General features: G+C 41.8%; 1 protein-coding gene and 1 long non-coding RNA gene across 5 annotated transcripts in view; one reads left to right on the top strand and one right to left on the bottom strand.

The window, feature by feature from the left end:
• LOC108161979 (probable nuclear hormone receptor HR38) overlaps positions 1–13659 on the top strand; it is a 58327-nt gene that overhangs the window by 33529 nt on the left and 11139 nt on the right. For 2 of the 4 annotated variants that reach the window (XM_033393225.1, XM_017296444.2), the window contains exon 2: positions 11963–13020. In XM_033393225.1, coding sequence (XP_033249116.1) covers positions 12214–13020 — 807 coding nt within the window. In that variant the 5' untranslated portion in view covers positions 11963–12213. Of the gene's footprint in view, positions 1–6813; positions 6963–7427; positions 7511–11962; positions 13021–13659 lie in introns of those variants that run through there. The other 2 variants (XM_017296443.2, XM_033393226.1) reach the window with 2 other exon arrangements.
• LOC117188813 lies at positions 5712–6606 on the bottom strand. The gene is made up of 2 exons (XR_004472868.1): positions 6364–6606; positions 5712–6308 (listed from the first exon to the last, which is right to left on the bottom strand). It is a non-coding gene; the product is annotated as an uncharacterized LOC117188813 (long non-coding RNA).

Genomic DNA, 13659 nt, shown 5'->3' on the forward strand with positions numbered 1-13659 from the left:
ATGTCATTGTTATTGTTAACAGCTGTACTTTCGCAAATTTACAGTAATAAAAGCACACGGAACACAAGGCGGACACGAAAAGCAACAAAACAGAGCCAAAAACAGGGGGCAAAACACCCAACAACAAAATAGAGCCAAAATCACAAAACAACATTTACGAACATTTATGGAAGATGCAATATTCCGACTAGGGGAATACCCATGAAAAAAATCTTAAAATGGGGAACAAATTTATGAATATAATTACAAAAGAATTGCGTTTCGTATTCCTTGAATGAAGTTTTTTTTAGGAGAATTTTAATATATCGAAATATGTACAGTGGGGAGCAAAAGTGAGTACACACTCTTAATCGCTGTCTGTCGTCGCCCAAGCAAACACAATTTTTTTCCACTTCCCACTTTATTCTTAACAAATAAACAACAATTACAAGAACGAATGAGAATTTTTCAAAGAAAGAAAAATTAAAAACCAAAAAAACTCGCACTTCACTTTTTAAGTTTTTATAAAAATTAAAGAAAATTATAGTATTCAAATTTTGTCTATAGATATTAATTTTTTAATATGGTTTGGAATGCTCTCTATTCATTTCTCAATAATATATTTCGGGATACGATTCTATTCCAGTTCTACACGTCCCCAGAGATCGCCTAGGTTAGATGGCTCTGATTCGGACTGCCCAAGCCGTGGTTTCACGACTCCCCCCTACAGCTCCCCACTGTCTACCAAAAAAAATATTGAAAACTCAGATTAATATGTATTTCTTCGGAAATCTAGCAGTCTCTTGTTATTCGATGGCTTTGAGTAATAATAAATTCGGTAATAATAAATTTCTATCAATTCTTCTACAAATTATACCACCCACATTCCTTTCTCTGAAGAAAGTATCTATCAGAAGGCTCTTCAGAAGATTAGTAATAGCATTTTTTCAATAAGAATAGAACACCATCGAATGTGAGCACCATATGTTTATAATTTTAGATATCCCAATGATATGTAAAGAGTGGAATCCAAGCTGGATTCTGGATGGGCAGCAAAGAGACCTTCATGAAGATATCCTGTAGATAGACCGACAACATGTCTAGATTTTCGAAAGGATTTGTTCATTTTGTATACCCTTTTTCTTCTGTTTTAGGAGCATAGAACATACTCTTTTATTGTCCAAATACCGGGTATAATAAACAACAACACCGCATTGGGCGAAACAGAAAACAATTTTTGCTGAATGCACACGAAAAATCAACGAAAGAGCGAGAGACCGACAAAACGAATGCGAAATTGCAACGGGAGTTCTGTTCTGTTCTGTTGTTGTTGTTGCTATCCGAATGGAAACAACAACAACACAAGAGAAGAGAAATAAGCAGAAGAACAAGAGTAAACAGTTGCAACAACAACCAGATGGGTCTACCCCCCCACACCCCACCCCACCCCAGCCGCACCCCCACCCCCCAGGGTACGGGTCTGGGTTAGTAAATAAATGCGACAAGCGTATTTTTTCCGTTCAGAAAAACAATGTCAACATGGAGGAAACATTTCAACCGAAAATTATAAAAACTATGCAAAAAAAATATATAGAACTCCCCCCACTCCCACACATCCAAAACAATCCAACATTTTTTTTTTTTGGTTGCAACATAGTTAAATAAACATTTCATCATAAGTATATTCAGGGGTACAGTTGCCTCGGCTGCAAATAAGTGTTGCATACCACAGGGCGTACAAATGGAGTGGGGGGGGGGGAGGAAAATAGACAAAGTAGAAGAAGACGAGCGAAAGACAAATTTGTTTACATCCGCTTGAAGTTTTGCCAAGGTTTGCGAATTGTTTTCAAGTGGGAGTGAGTGGGGGGAGAGACAACAAAATAAATTAGGAGTCTCCGCAAATCCTTCTGGGAATTTCAGTGCCTCATAAATATCATAATTTTTGTATAATACAAAATTTGACAATTAGTGAAAAATTTTACTTTAATCCATTTTCAAAATTCTCTCATTTTTTTTTTGCCTTTGTCGCCTGTGCAACAAAGATACGCAAACGCAGCCCACTATCAGAGCCCACTCTCCGAATCCCAGCAGCCACTCACACACACACACACACCCACACAGGCTCACACGCACTCTCTGGGATTTGCTCTACCACAAAAAGCTCCGCGACAACAACAAAATCACCAACAGCAACAACTAATTAAGTTCATTGCTTCTATTTGCGTATTTCGCTGCCTTGCATCCCGTACACACTGTATTTCTTGTTGCCTTTGTTGTTATTGTTGCTGTTTTGCATATTTTTTGCAGCCGAAGCTCAACAACAAAAGACGACCGAAAAGCAAAATAACTACAAGAAAGAAATGCTAGCATTCCAGATCGAGGCATTTAATACCCTTACGGATCGTGTGATGCTACGGTACATACATACATGCATATAAGGGACTATAGGTCCCAAAAAAATTTAGTCTAAAATGAATTTGTATTGACTCAGTTTTTTGATTATCCCTAATAATAATTAAACACTCCTAAATCAGTGTTACGATGAGATCCAAAATATTGAACAGCAAGTGACTTCTTCTTTACTTAAATTATTCAAATATCACACTATATAATATCCATACTTACTCTATGGAATTGATAAAAATCCTTCTCTTCGTTAAAGACATTTGTGCTCTTTGGTAAGGGTATAGAAACAAAAACTCATCAGGCTCATCTTCATTAGCTTTGCTTTCGGTCTTTCTTTCCGTCTCTCTGCGTGCCTATCCTCCCAGGCCCAGTACATGTCTAGTCTTATGCTCGCCCACCCCCCTGCATCCCCTAGCCAAGACCCTACTTTCTTGCATTGTCTCTGGAAAAAAAAAAAGAAATAACTTTTGTTTACTCGCATTCCCTGCGTTGCCTTTGTTTTTGTTGCCGCCTGTCCTCTGCTGCCGTCGGCGTCTCAGTTGCTGCTGCTGTCTCTGCTGTTTACACAATTCCACAGCCGAAGTCCAACAAAACAAAAAGACAGCCCAAAAAAACAAGAGTCCAGACTTTTCGAGGAAGCTTAACATTTATATTGAACCAAAAGATACTCCTTACTCCAAAAATTTTCAAAAATTTTACAATAACTATAGGGTAGAAAGCATCTAGTTTCAAAAACTGAGCACAGAAGCCAAAAATTATTAAGCCCTTAAAGGTAAAAACTGCTTTAAAACCTCGATATACCCTCAAACGCTGCATATCAGGGAGTAGACCGTGGCAGAAGAATCGAGACGCGGGCAGCGCAAAATGCGAAATGTATAATGACCTTCAGTTGCGTTCAAATCGGCGTCGTCAATGACGCCAGCAGAAGCGGCAGCAGCAGCAGTAATACTATCGCTGCTGTCGGCTTTGTGGGGGCGGTGTTCTCTGCTTGGGTCAAGACTCGACACGTCTTAATTTCTGCTCTCCATGGCCACACTTTCCCCGTCCCATAGTTTCCCCGCCCCCTCCCACGCACAAACATTGTAAACAAGCGGCGACGTCTCTGCCACGAGCTTCGGTCGACGACGCTTCCTAGTTGTAAATTGACTCACACCCACACATAAACGAAGCTGCCTTTTGCGCCTGCTCTCTCAAATCGTACACTCGTTCGGGTTTACTCTCTCTCTCTCGGTCGTCGGAATTCATTCGCTCCTGTGCAAACAAGTGTTTGTTTGCAGCGTCGAAGTCGACAGAGGCAGAGCAAGGGCAGAGCCCGCAGCAGAAGCAGAAAAACACCCACCCGTCTCTTACCAACAAGCACTTAGCCCACTGACCTCCCTACCCACGAACCACCCTCAGCACGAACCACTGTCGAACTTTCTTATTTGATTATTCGCAAAATAGAAACACAAAAAGAAAGAGAGTCACTCGAAAAGCTTCTGTCAAATTGTGACAAAACGAATTTGTACTAATTAGCATTTTCCATGTGTCCTTCACAGTGGGTCACATCGATTAAAATGTGCGCTGTGCAGCATGACTTGCGGTTCTGTTTGGGACGGCAGTTCTGGTATAGATTAAATAATAGCATACATTAAGCATTGATTGCCGGTAATATAATCGAGCCGCTAAACACACATGTTATCATATAGTTGTGGGATAAAGTCCGCAAAAAGCCCGGTCTGGATGATGCATTACTTTTCTGAAGAGGTGTGTGAGCCATATGACTATGTACAATATAGCTGATAAGATTGTTGGATGATGACCTTGCAAGGCAAGGCAACATATTTAAAAGAAATTTAAAAAAAAAACCAAAACTAGGGACCACTGTGCACCCCCTATTCCAACTCTCTCAATTATAAAAGAACACCACAGTGCGCCAAATGCACGCCAAAAACCAACGAAACATAGACATTGGTATGAGAATCGTAAACTAGCAAGAGCGTCGGGGACAGGGTTAGAAGAAGGAAAGAGTGTGGGGGACAACAAGCTGAAAGACGTCGTGTTGTTATTGCTGTTGTTCTACAGTCGTCGGCACGTGAGAGCTAGCGCACGAGAGCAGAGGCAAAAACAACAAGAAAACCAAACCGCCTCCCACGCAGCGACTAAAAACGCAGTGCACTTTGGCAGAGGCAAAGCAGCAGAAGCAGAGGTAGCGACTGCGACAGCAGAGTTGTTCAAGGCAGCGGCGGACAGATAGCAACGACAAAAACAAAGCCAGAGAGCAGCGGCAGAGAAACGGCAGGCAAATAGAAATGTGAACAAGAATGAAATTCGGTTCGAGGGCCGAAGCTTAGGATACCCTTCGTAGATCGGTTGTTTGTATGATGGCCATTAGCTGTGTAGATTAATTTAGGTTAATTTAATAATTGAGGTTGTGGGGTTGTTCAGGGTCATCGGAGTTCTTACAAAAACATCATACCCTCTCCCAGGCAGGGTATAATTACATGCACACAGATGCAATTTGTTTGCATAGCAGAAAACCAAACAACAACTGTAAAAGACGACGCTCAAGGCAAACTAACTATTTAGTAGCAGCGAGAAAGCAGAGCAGCAACAGCAAGTGAGCAGAGCGTGGGCCAAGGCAGCGTCGCCGGCGCAGGCAGAAGACGGAAATACCAAGCGAACGAACGATGACGAACGTAAAAACTACGCACCAAGCGGTAGAGCAGCGGGAGGGTGTGGGGCAGGGGCCAACAATAAAACACGGCACGAAAAACAAACAAACAAGCAGACCATGCTGTGTGGTGAGAGGAGGAGGATGGAAAGGCCTACAGTGAGATGGTGTGAGAGAGAGAGAGAGAGGGACAGCGACAGCGGCAGCGAACGGAGCGGAGCGTGCACAGCACCTGCCCTTTGCTGCGGCCCCCTTGGACCCCGTGCTTGGGCTAACGAGCAAACAAAACTAAACAAAAATAAATAGAAACAAAAACAGAAAGAGAGAAAAACGAAAGAAAATAAGCAGAAATAGAAAAGCAGGAACTATTTTGTTCGCAATGGTAGGAAAAACTTTGGAATTTAAATATAATCAAATATGTAAGTACAGTGAAAACTCTGTAGAAATAACATAGGAATATCAGTAAGAGTGTAAATTTCCCCTAAAAAAATATATTTTCTTTCGAGAACCTTCCATCACAACTTCCGAGCGCAGGGGATCTTATCCGCCTGGCGGAGTTTTCCCTGTACCACATATGAATAGCATTTATCACCAACATTTCACCGATTTCTTCCCACTTCCCAAACAACGGAACATCCCCAGCGTCCACACCTTATCGAAGTAAAAACCCAAATGTCAATTGAGAATACGCTTTTTTTGTTTTAGGAATTTTACTACGGCGTAGTAGAAATGTCGATGTTTTTTTGGCGCGAAGCTGCCGTTGAGCTGATTTTTTTGTGTCTTGGTCGTCTTTCGGTTCGTTCAACTCCAGGTCTGCCGCCGACGTCGCCGCTGCTGCCCGCTGCCCGCGGTGAACCGCTCCTGTCTACTTGTTTGTTTAATTTTTTGCCATTTCTGCTTCACATTTTATTTGTTTGTTTGACTCGCTGCGCATGTAGTGGTATGTGTGAGTCGACGGCAGCGCTGGCGGCCCAAGAAGCAGTCGTCGCCTTCTCCCGTGAACGTCTCTTCGTCATCTCTCTCGAAAACTCCTCATCATCATCATCATCATCGTAGTAGCTCCTCCGCCACTCCTCTCCAGTCATAGTAGCTCTTCCACCACCCTCCTTTCCCTTCATACTTGTTGTTACTGCTCTGCTGCTGCCGTGTTTCTTTTTCACTTTATCAAAACAACTGCGCAGTCACAGCCGGCGTCGCTGTTTGTGTCTGTTTGTGCAAGGTATATTGAGTGGAAGGTCGGGTCCCGATCTGCAGTGGCATTGAGTTGGAGCTGTTGGCAAGCCATTATTTGCATTTGTACTCTCATAGTGGGCCAAATGGAATACCTTTCAATATTCCATACACTATTTATGATATAAGCCGAAATAGAAGCAGAAGACATCCATCAAGAACCTGTGTTGTCAAGGTTCGGCTGTCAAAAGGAGGGATTTCCATACCCCCATTTTCATATACATTGGACTTGTGTTTTTTTGGCGCGCACTCTCTCTCGCACACTCACACTGCTCGCTCACGCTCTTGCTCTAGCTCGCTCTCTGTCTCTCGCGTTCGTTCGCTTTAAGCATGACAAACAAAGCACCGTAGAATTTCACAACAGGCGAAAAGAGAACTTCATTATGATGTTCGTTTTGTTTTTCCACGAAACAACTGTTTACTGTACGCTGTCGCCGCCGGCAGAGACGTCAGCGTTGCGGCCGCTGCCGCCGTCTGCTGCCTGTGTGCGTTTACAAATCGATTTCAATAAGTTTGTCGGTGTTTGTCGGGAAAGCTCAGACGGTGAAACAGACGCTATCAGACGTTGCTCGCGAGCGGTTGTAACGGTACCGTAAGAGCCGCCACAAAATTATCATTTACATACGCGCGCGTAACGGCTTAGAATCATTTTTTGCCCAAAGAAGCGCAACAGCGGCACGGCGTGTATATAGCGGTAAATATCGGCGGGACAAGCAAGTGCGTATCTACGTATTTGTGGGCGCCTGAGTGTGTGTGTGTGAGGCTGTTTGTTTTGGCAAGTGAGATGGAAAAAGCCTATGACTCTGCCTCCTGCTGTGCTGCTGCTGCTGCTGCTGTGTTTGTGTGTTTGCTAAACAAATAACGGCAAAACAAATACAAGCCACAGCTAAAACAGTACAAGGAAATGTTTTTCGAAAAATACCATACAAAAATAGTACTTGAAGTACACAAAATATTTTTGGATTTAGAAAGAAACAAGTACTCAAAAAAAAAACCTTGGGGATTCAGAGAGAATTATTTATAAATAATGTGCCCAAAAGTGCGTGTCACAATTCAAAATTGAAAACATACCAAAAACAAACTGGAATTTCTTATAAGAAATATACCCTACATTTGTGACTGAAAAAAATGGTTTTCAATTAATTGGAAAAATCCAGAAAAGCCATATTTTCACAAAAGTTTTTTACAAAATTGTTTTTCACGGATTGTGCGTATCTATTCGAAAATGTGTGTGTTTCGATTGTAATTGGTTTTTTATTTGACGCCTTGAAATGTATTTTTAAGTTTTTTGTGCTCAATTTTCGTTGGTTTCTTATGTTGTTTACTTTTTTGCGTTGTTTCATTTGTTTTTTGTCGGCCTCTTGGTGTTTCTCTCCTTCGTCGCCTTCTTCTTCGTCTGCCCCTGCCGCCGAAATCTTCATTGAAAATGAAAAATCAGCCGGAGACAAAAGGCGAAACAGAAACTAAATTGTGGATAACATGGATTTTATGCAAATGAACGGTTTGGCGATTCGGTTTTTTGGAAACAGTTTTAAACGAATTCAAAATGGTTGTTGCGAGTGTGTGCTCAAAGAAATCTTTAAAATATACAAATGGGAGGAGTGTTCAAAAAAAAAAATATACCAAATCGAATCAACCACAAATTGTAAAATACAGTAAGAAAAACTATAAGTAATATATAATTCAAGAAAATGTGTGTTTAAAAATTAAAAAAAAAAAAAAAAAACTATCGTAAAAGGGCCTAAAGTTGTGCAAAAACCTTTGAGAGCTCGTAAATTATCCAATTTAACTTGTTATAGTACAGTGGAACAGATCAGATTAAATAATCCATCTATGTGCAAATCCCTATGCAAAAAAAAAGTGTGGAGAAGCACACAAAAACGTGAACAGAATGTGATACAAGTGAAAGTGTACAATAACTAAAATAAATTAAAATCCCAATGAGAATGTCAACGAAAAACTGTTTACAAAAATGAACTTCCTGTTGAAACTCCCGTGATTCATATTACAAAAGTCATCCAATAAAATGTGTGACATTTTCGAATTCTTGCTAAAAAGTCCCCGGACGACGCGCCGTCGCCTTTGGCCACAAACACATGCGCCTCCTGCTTTTCTTGGGAAACAGCAAAAAGACAGGCACGGACATGCAAATTAAATTTTAGCGAAAAAAACCCAAATCTATAAACGCAATCAGTAAACAACATTCGAAAAGAATACAAAAAAAAAAGCACGGTCATATATAAAAATCGACCGCAGAATTCCAAGTAAATCCCTCAAAACTGTGCTACTTAAAAATAAAACGAGGCCAAAGACCGACCAGAAATGGGGAAAACAAAATTTAGGAAAATATCCATCAAATAATGGAAAATTCAATTGAAAATTTAAACAAAATCTATCAGAGAGAGAGATAGAGAGAGGGCGGAAAAAGTGCGTAAAAAGGCAGCGTGGCGTAAAAAAACAAGTTCTAAAAATAGACCAAAATGTGTCGCGTCTAAAAATTGACGCAGAAGTGGCGCAAACAGCCAAAGCAAAGCAAACAACTAAATACAAAAAAAAAAAAACACAAACAAAACAAAAAGCCATACACGCAAGACATTCAAACGGCAAACTGAACTAAAAAAAAAAAAAAAAAAACAAATTAACGTTTTTTTCATAAGCTTCGTGTCTGCCATCTCTTTTGCACTCCCAGTGCCACCAAGTTTGTGTGTGTTTACCGTTATGATTCATCCAGCTGTTTGCGCAGCGTCGCAATCTGCGCACAAAGAAATATTGTACTTCTCGAACATTTGTGCCCGAGAGAGAGAGAGAGAGAGAGCCAATTACTAAACAATTTATTAAAGGAAAATTAAATCATGTACTAAAGCACAAAGAGAGACGTTACATCTATTACGAAAAGTGCTAATAACGTAAAACGAATTGCGTTGGGACTGCGAATGCGACCAGGAAGCAAAAATCTACGTTCGACAAAGATTGATGTAAAAGCGAGATGCCGCATAGTATAATGCGCAGCATGGCCGTGTGTGCGAGTGAAAGCGCACGTGTCGTCCCTGGTGTGCACTGTACAGTCGTCTATGTGTGAATGTGTGCGAGTGCGCGAATTACGCTTCCGTCTATTGTGAATGACGAGGCGCACAGCGAGCACTGTTCGCCTTGCCATCTTTGTTGTTATCGTTTTGCCGTTGTAATCGTGCAGGAAGAGAGGGTATATCCTACTCGAGGGGGTGTATGTAAAAAACAAAGAAGATTCTTATAGAGGATCAGCAGTCGAGCAGGAAAATCTGTTAATTCAGTATTTTTTATGTTGAAAACGTAGTATACCGTCAAGAGAACCTCTGTATTATCCACGCACAGAATGGGTTTTGTTTTACCAGTTTTCTATGTCCCTATCCAATCGAGATAAAGCCACACCTTCACATAATATGTAATTATATTCTGTGGTACATTTTTCAATTCAATTATGCAGAGTATCTCAAAGGTTTCGAACAACTTTCTGGATCAAAACGTCCGGAAATGTTCTTGAAAGTACTGCCAAAAACGTATTTTCTTCTGTTCTTTGCTCTAAGTAAAAGGTATATAGTAGTCTCCACACTCGACTCGATCATTCTTACTTGCTTTTGTTGTTGACTTGTGACATTTACACAAAAACGCGCGTTTTCTTAACAGAAATTTCTTGGTCGTCAGGCATTTTGTACAAATTGCGACATTTTCCCCCGACTATAAACGTTGTGTATGTCAAAATGTTAATACCGAAATCTGTTTTAAGAAAAACTGCTACATCATGCGCCGTGGACTCGCTTCTATATAGAACAAAAACTAACCCAACGAATGTACTGTATAATATATGTACGATCTCGGGGCATACTATACTAAGTGCCACTGACCTAGGCAGGCACTTGGGCGATGACGTGTTTAGTAAACTGATTAAAAAATAGCTTGCTCATTTTATATGGAATTTCTGAATGGGAAAGCATGTTTTGATTTTTGCTTTTGTTGCTTTTTGTTCAAGTAGATTACAAATGTCGATCATCTAAAGTTCAGATTGGGTTTCGTTAATGATGCGAAATCGATTTGGTTTGAAACAACGCAATATCAGAGTCGGACTTGGACTCGGATTTTCCATTTGGGATAAGATTCCAGAAAACAGGTTATGGAATTTCCTGAGCCACGAGCACGGGGAATATCATGAGCAAACATAGCTGATAAATCTACGTCACAGCTATTTCATCATCAGATGCAAGCGAAGATAACGTGCACGGGGCCTTATCTTCTCTAAACATGTTTCGGGATAAGGTCGAGAGTAAAGTTTATTTTTAACCACAGAAAAAAGACATTCGAGTGCGAATGAGGCAAAGAATCAGATTAGAATTGTCATTACAGTATTATTAAATGTCTATTGCAATCAAACATCAGAGGGGTTCGTTATGAAATCAGTTAAGTCACTACAAAAATATACCATTTAAAGGTTGTAGGAAGTTTAAAACGTCTAATCGATTCTTTGTCAAAGCAATCGATGCTTTACTGTCGCATAATCAAGATCTGTTGATCTGTTGACTGATGATCTTTAATTCCTTCTATAACATTTTCTTTCTAAGAAACTTAATTCCAATTAATTTATTTGCGCTTTAAAATATTAAGAGCATGCCCACAACTGTTTTACAGCTTTGGCACTGCACTAAATGTCGTTAAAATATTTAGATTAGTTCCCCTTTCGTACATTCCGCATACTCGTAAAGGTCTGGAAAAATGTCGGTTGACTTTTCGCAATGGACTTTCAATTTATCAATTATATGCCAAATCAAATAAAAATCCCCAGCAATTAACAAGTTTACTGCCACCGAACAGAGAGTGAGAGAGAGAGAGAGAGACCCCTTTCAGTTGGCTAATAATGACGATGAGTACACGAGTCTCTATGAAGGGGTTTGCTTTTTTTCCATGCTTAGTTGTTGGCATGAAAATTTCCTATTTCTGATTAACACCTCTACTCATAGCCAATGTTTGCCGGGTGGAGTGGCGGCCGGGCACACGAATAACAGCGCTAACAGAAGTGGGTCCGAATGACCAGCCCCGATCGTTGGATTGCACACGTACTTGGCCGTAAACAGTTTCGCTGAATATGCTTTGAGTGCCCGGTGGCGCTGCATGAGAGCGTGTGCGTGATTGAGTGAGTCACGGCTATCATTTAAGTCAGGGCCGGATTGTTCCAATCACGGGAAAACACTGTGACAAAGCCAGACAACGATAAACGTCAGATCTACGTGCTGAGGGGGTAGAGGAGTTTTTTTGAATTCAGGAAAATATTCAAATGCCAAAGGCAGTATGGAGGGCCACTGCTGAACCCCTATATCATTACAATCTGTGTTTAGACGGAGATATTCCTTGAGACAAACTGTTGCTAGAACCACAAGTGTCCGCCCTCAAGATTCAGTATTTAAATACCAAAAGCTGTGAAGGCAGACACAAAATTATAAAAATGTATTTCTATATTTCTTAGAATTTCTGTTTTAGACGGAGATTGATTTGAAAAAATACCAAAAAATTTCAAAGTATACTAAATTCCTTTAGCATCCAAAACTTTAGGGAATATTCTCCCTATAATATTCTAAATTTCAACAAGTACTTCAATATCCAATCAATGCTCTAAAAATACTATAAAAATACTAAAAAAACGTTTATTTGTTCCTTTTCTCTTTACAGTTATTTGCCAAGCAGAAGAAAAGTGCTAAATGAAAGAGAATGAGACACAGTCGACAGACGAACAGAAGACGATGTTGATTGAGTGCATTTCGCGCGACATTCCCTGAGAGAAAAGAAACAGAACAAGTGAGAGAGAGAGCGAGACAACTAGTGAGTGATAGCGGGCCAGAAGTGCAACATAAAGCTCAGCGTTACAACACCACAAGCCACACAGACACACTGTGCACCCCACCGAGTGAGCGAAACAGCAAATGAACTTCAATCCGGCCAGCGTTGTAGCCGCAGCAGCAGCAGCCGCCCACAATACGCACCACACCCACCAGCACCACCTGCATCAGCACCACCATCATAGCCAGCAGCCCCACATAATCCCACTGCCCAGCTACAGCAGCCAGCCAGCGATAGTGGTGGGTGTGGGCAGCGGGACAGGACTCGGAAGTGGAGGAGGTAACGCGGGAAATACAGCTGGCAATATTTCGCCCAGAATCATGGAATGGACCAACGACGATGCCCTGGAGCTCATCGAACAGTATCGCTGTCACACGGAGCTCTGGAACCGGGCCGATCCCAAGTACAAGGACAAGCTGTGCCGTTTCCGGGCCTGGTCGGAAATCGCCGAACGCTTCGGCTGCAGCAAGGCCGAGGTGGAGCGCAAGATGAACGTCCTGCTCACCCAGTACCGGCGCGAGAAGCATAAAATGTTTGTGAAAATCTACCAGGGCATCCAGCCCAATCCGTCCAAGTGGTACGCCTTCAAGCGGTTCGATTTCATGGAGGCCGGCGGTGGCAGCCTCAGTGGTGGCGTGGGCGGTGGCCCCGTCGGAGGTGTCCTGACCAGCGCCGGCAGCAACATTGTGGCCAATCCTGTTGCCACCTCGGCGGCGGCAGCAGCCAACCACAATGGGCTCAATGGACTGGCTGCAGCGGCAGCGGCTGCCTACGAGAGCAGCACCATTGCAGCAGCGGGCAATGGAGGAGCCACCGGAATGGGAGGAACAACACAGCCCGCCATGCAGCACAGACGCATCAAGACCAAAGAGCTGAAATACTTCGGAGCGGTGAGTAAGCGGGCCAGAAAATAACCCAAATGCGTAATCGCCAAAACAGACAGACGGCAAACAAGTGTTAGGGGCTTAACCCCAGAGTGGTCAATGTCACCTCACTGTGTTTGATTAGCGGGAATTGCCCCTCCGGAGGACAGGGGTGTATTGATATTTCGGTTAGCAACAAGTATTTGTTGGGTTTCCTGCCAAATCTTTTGATTTGATTTCGTGACGAAATTGAGCATTTTCTTTATTTCTGTCCGTGATATCAACATTTCTGTTGCCTCATTCTGATTTTATTAAACCTGGTCTTTAAAAAGATGACCTGCAGTTTGTTGGAATACCACTTATTTATTTGATTTGCCTCCAAAGCACGTGTGGCAGATTTATCTATCGCTTAGCAACAATTTAAGCATTATACGAGTAGTAAATTGAACTCTTATCAAGTGAGATTTTTTTGCCACACCACAAATCGGGAAAACGTTTTCTAGTGTTAATTTCAAATCAAAACAAGCGGAAAAAGCTAGCAGAATGAGAGGAGCGCACGCACACACCCGCCAGCAGCAGCAGCAGTAGCAGAGCTGGAGAGAGAGAGCACGAACCAATCAAACATGTGCGCGAGTGACTTGCTGTTTTCGTGCAGGGAGAGCAGAG

The sequence above is a fragment of the Drosophila miranda genome, chromosome 4 (genome assembly GCF_003369915.1).
Source record: "Drosophila miranda strain MSH22 chromosome 4, D.miranda_PacBio2.1, whole genome shotgun sequence".
In the NCBI taxonomy this organism is placed as follows: Eukaryota; Metazoa; Arthropoda; class Insecta; order Diptera; family Drosophilidae; genus Drosophila; species Drosophila miranda.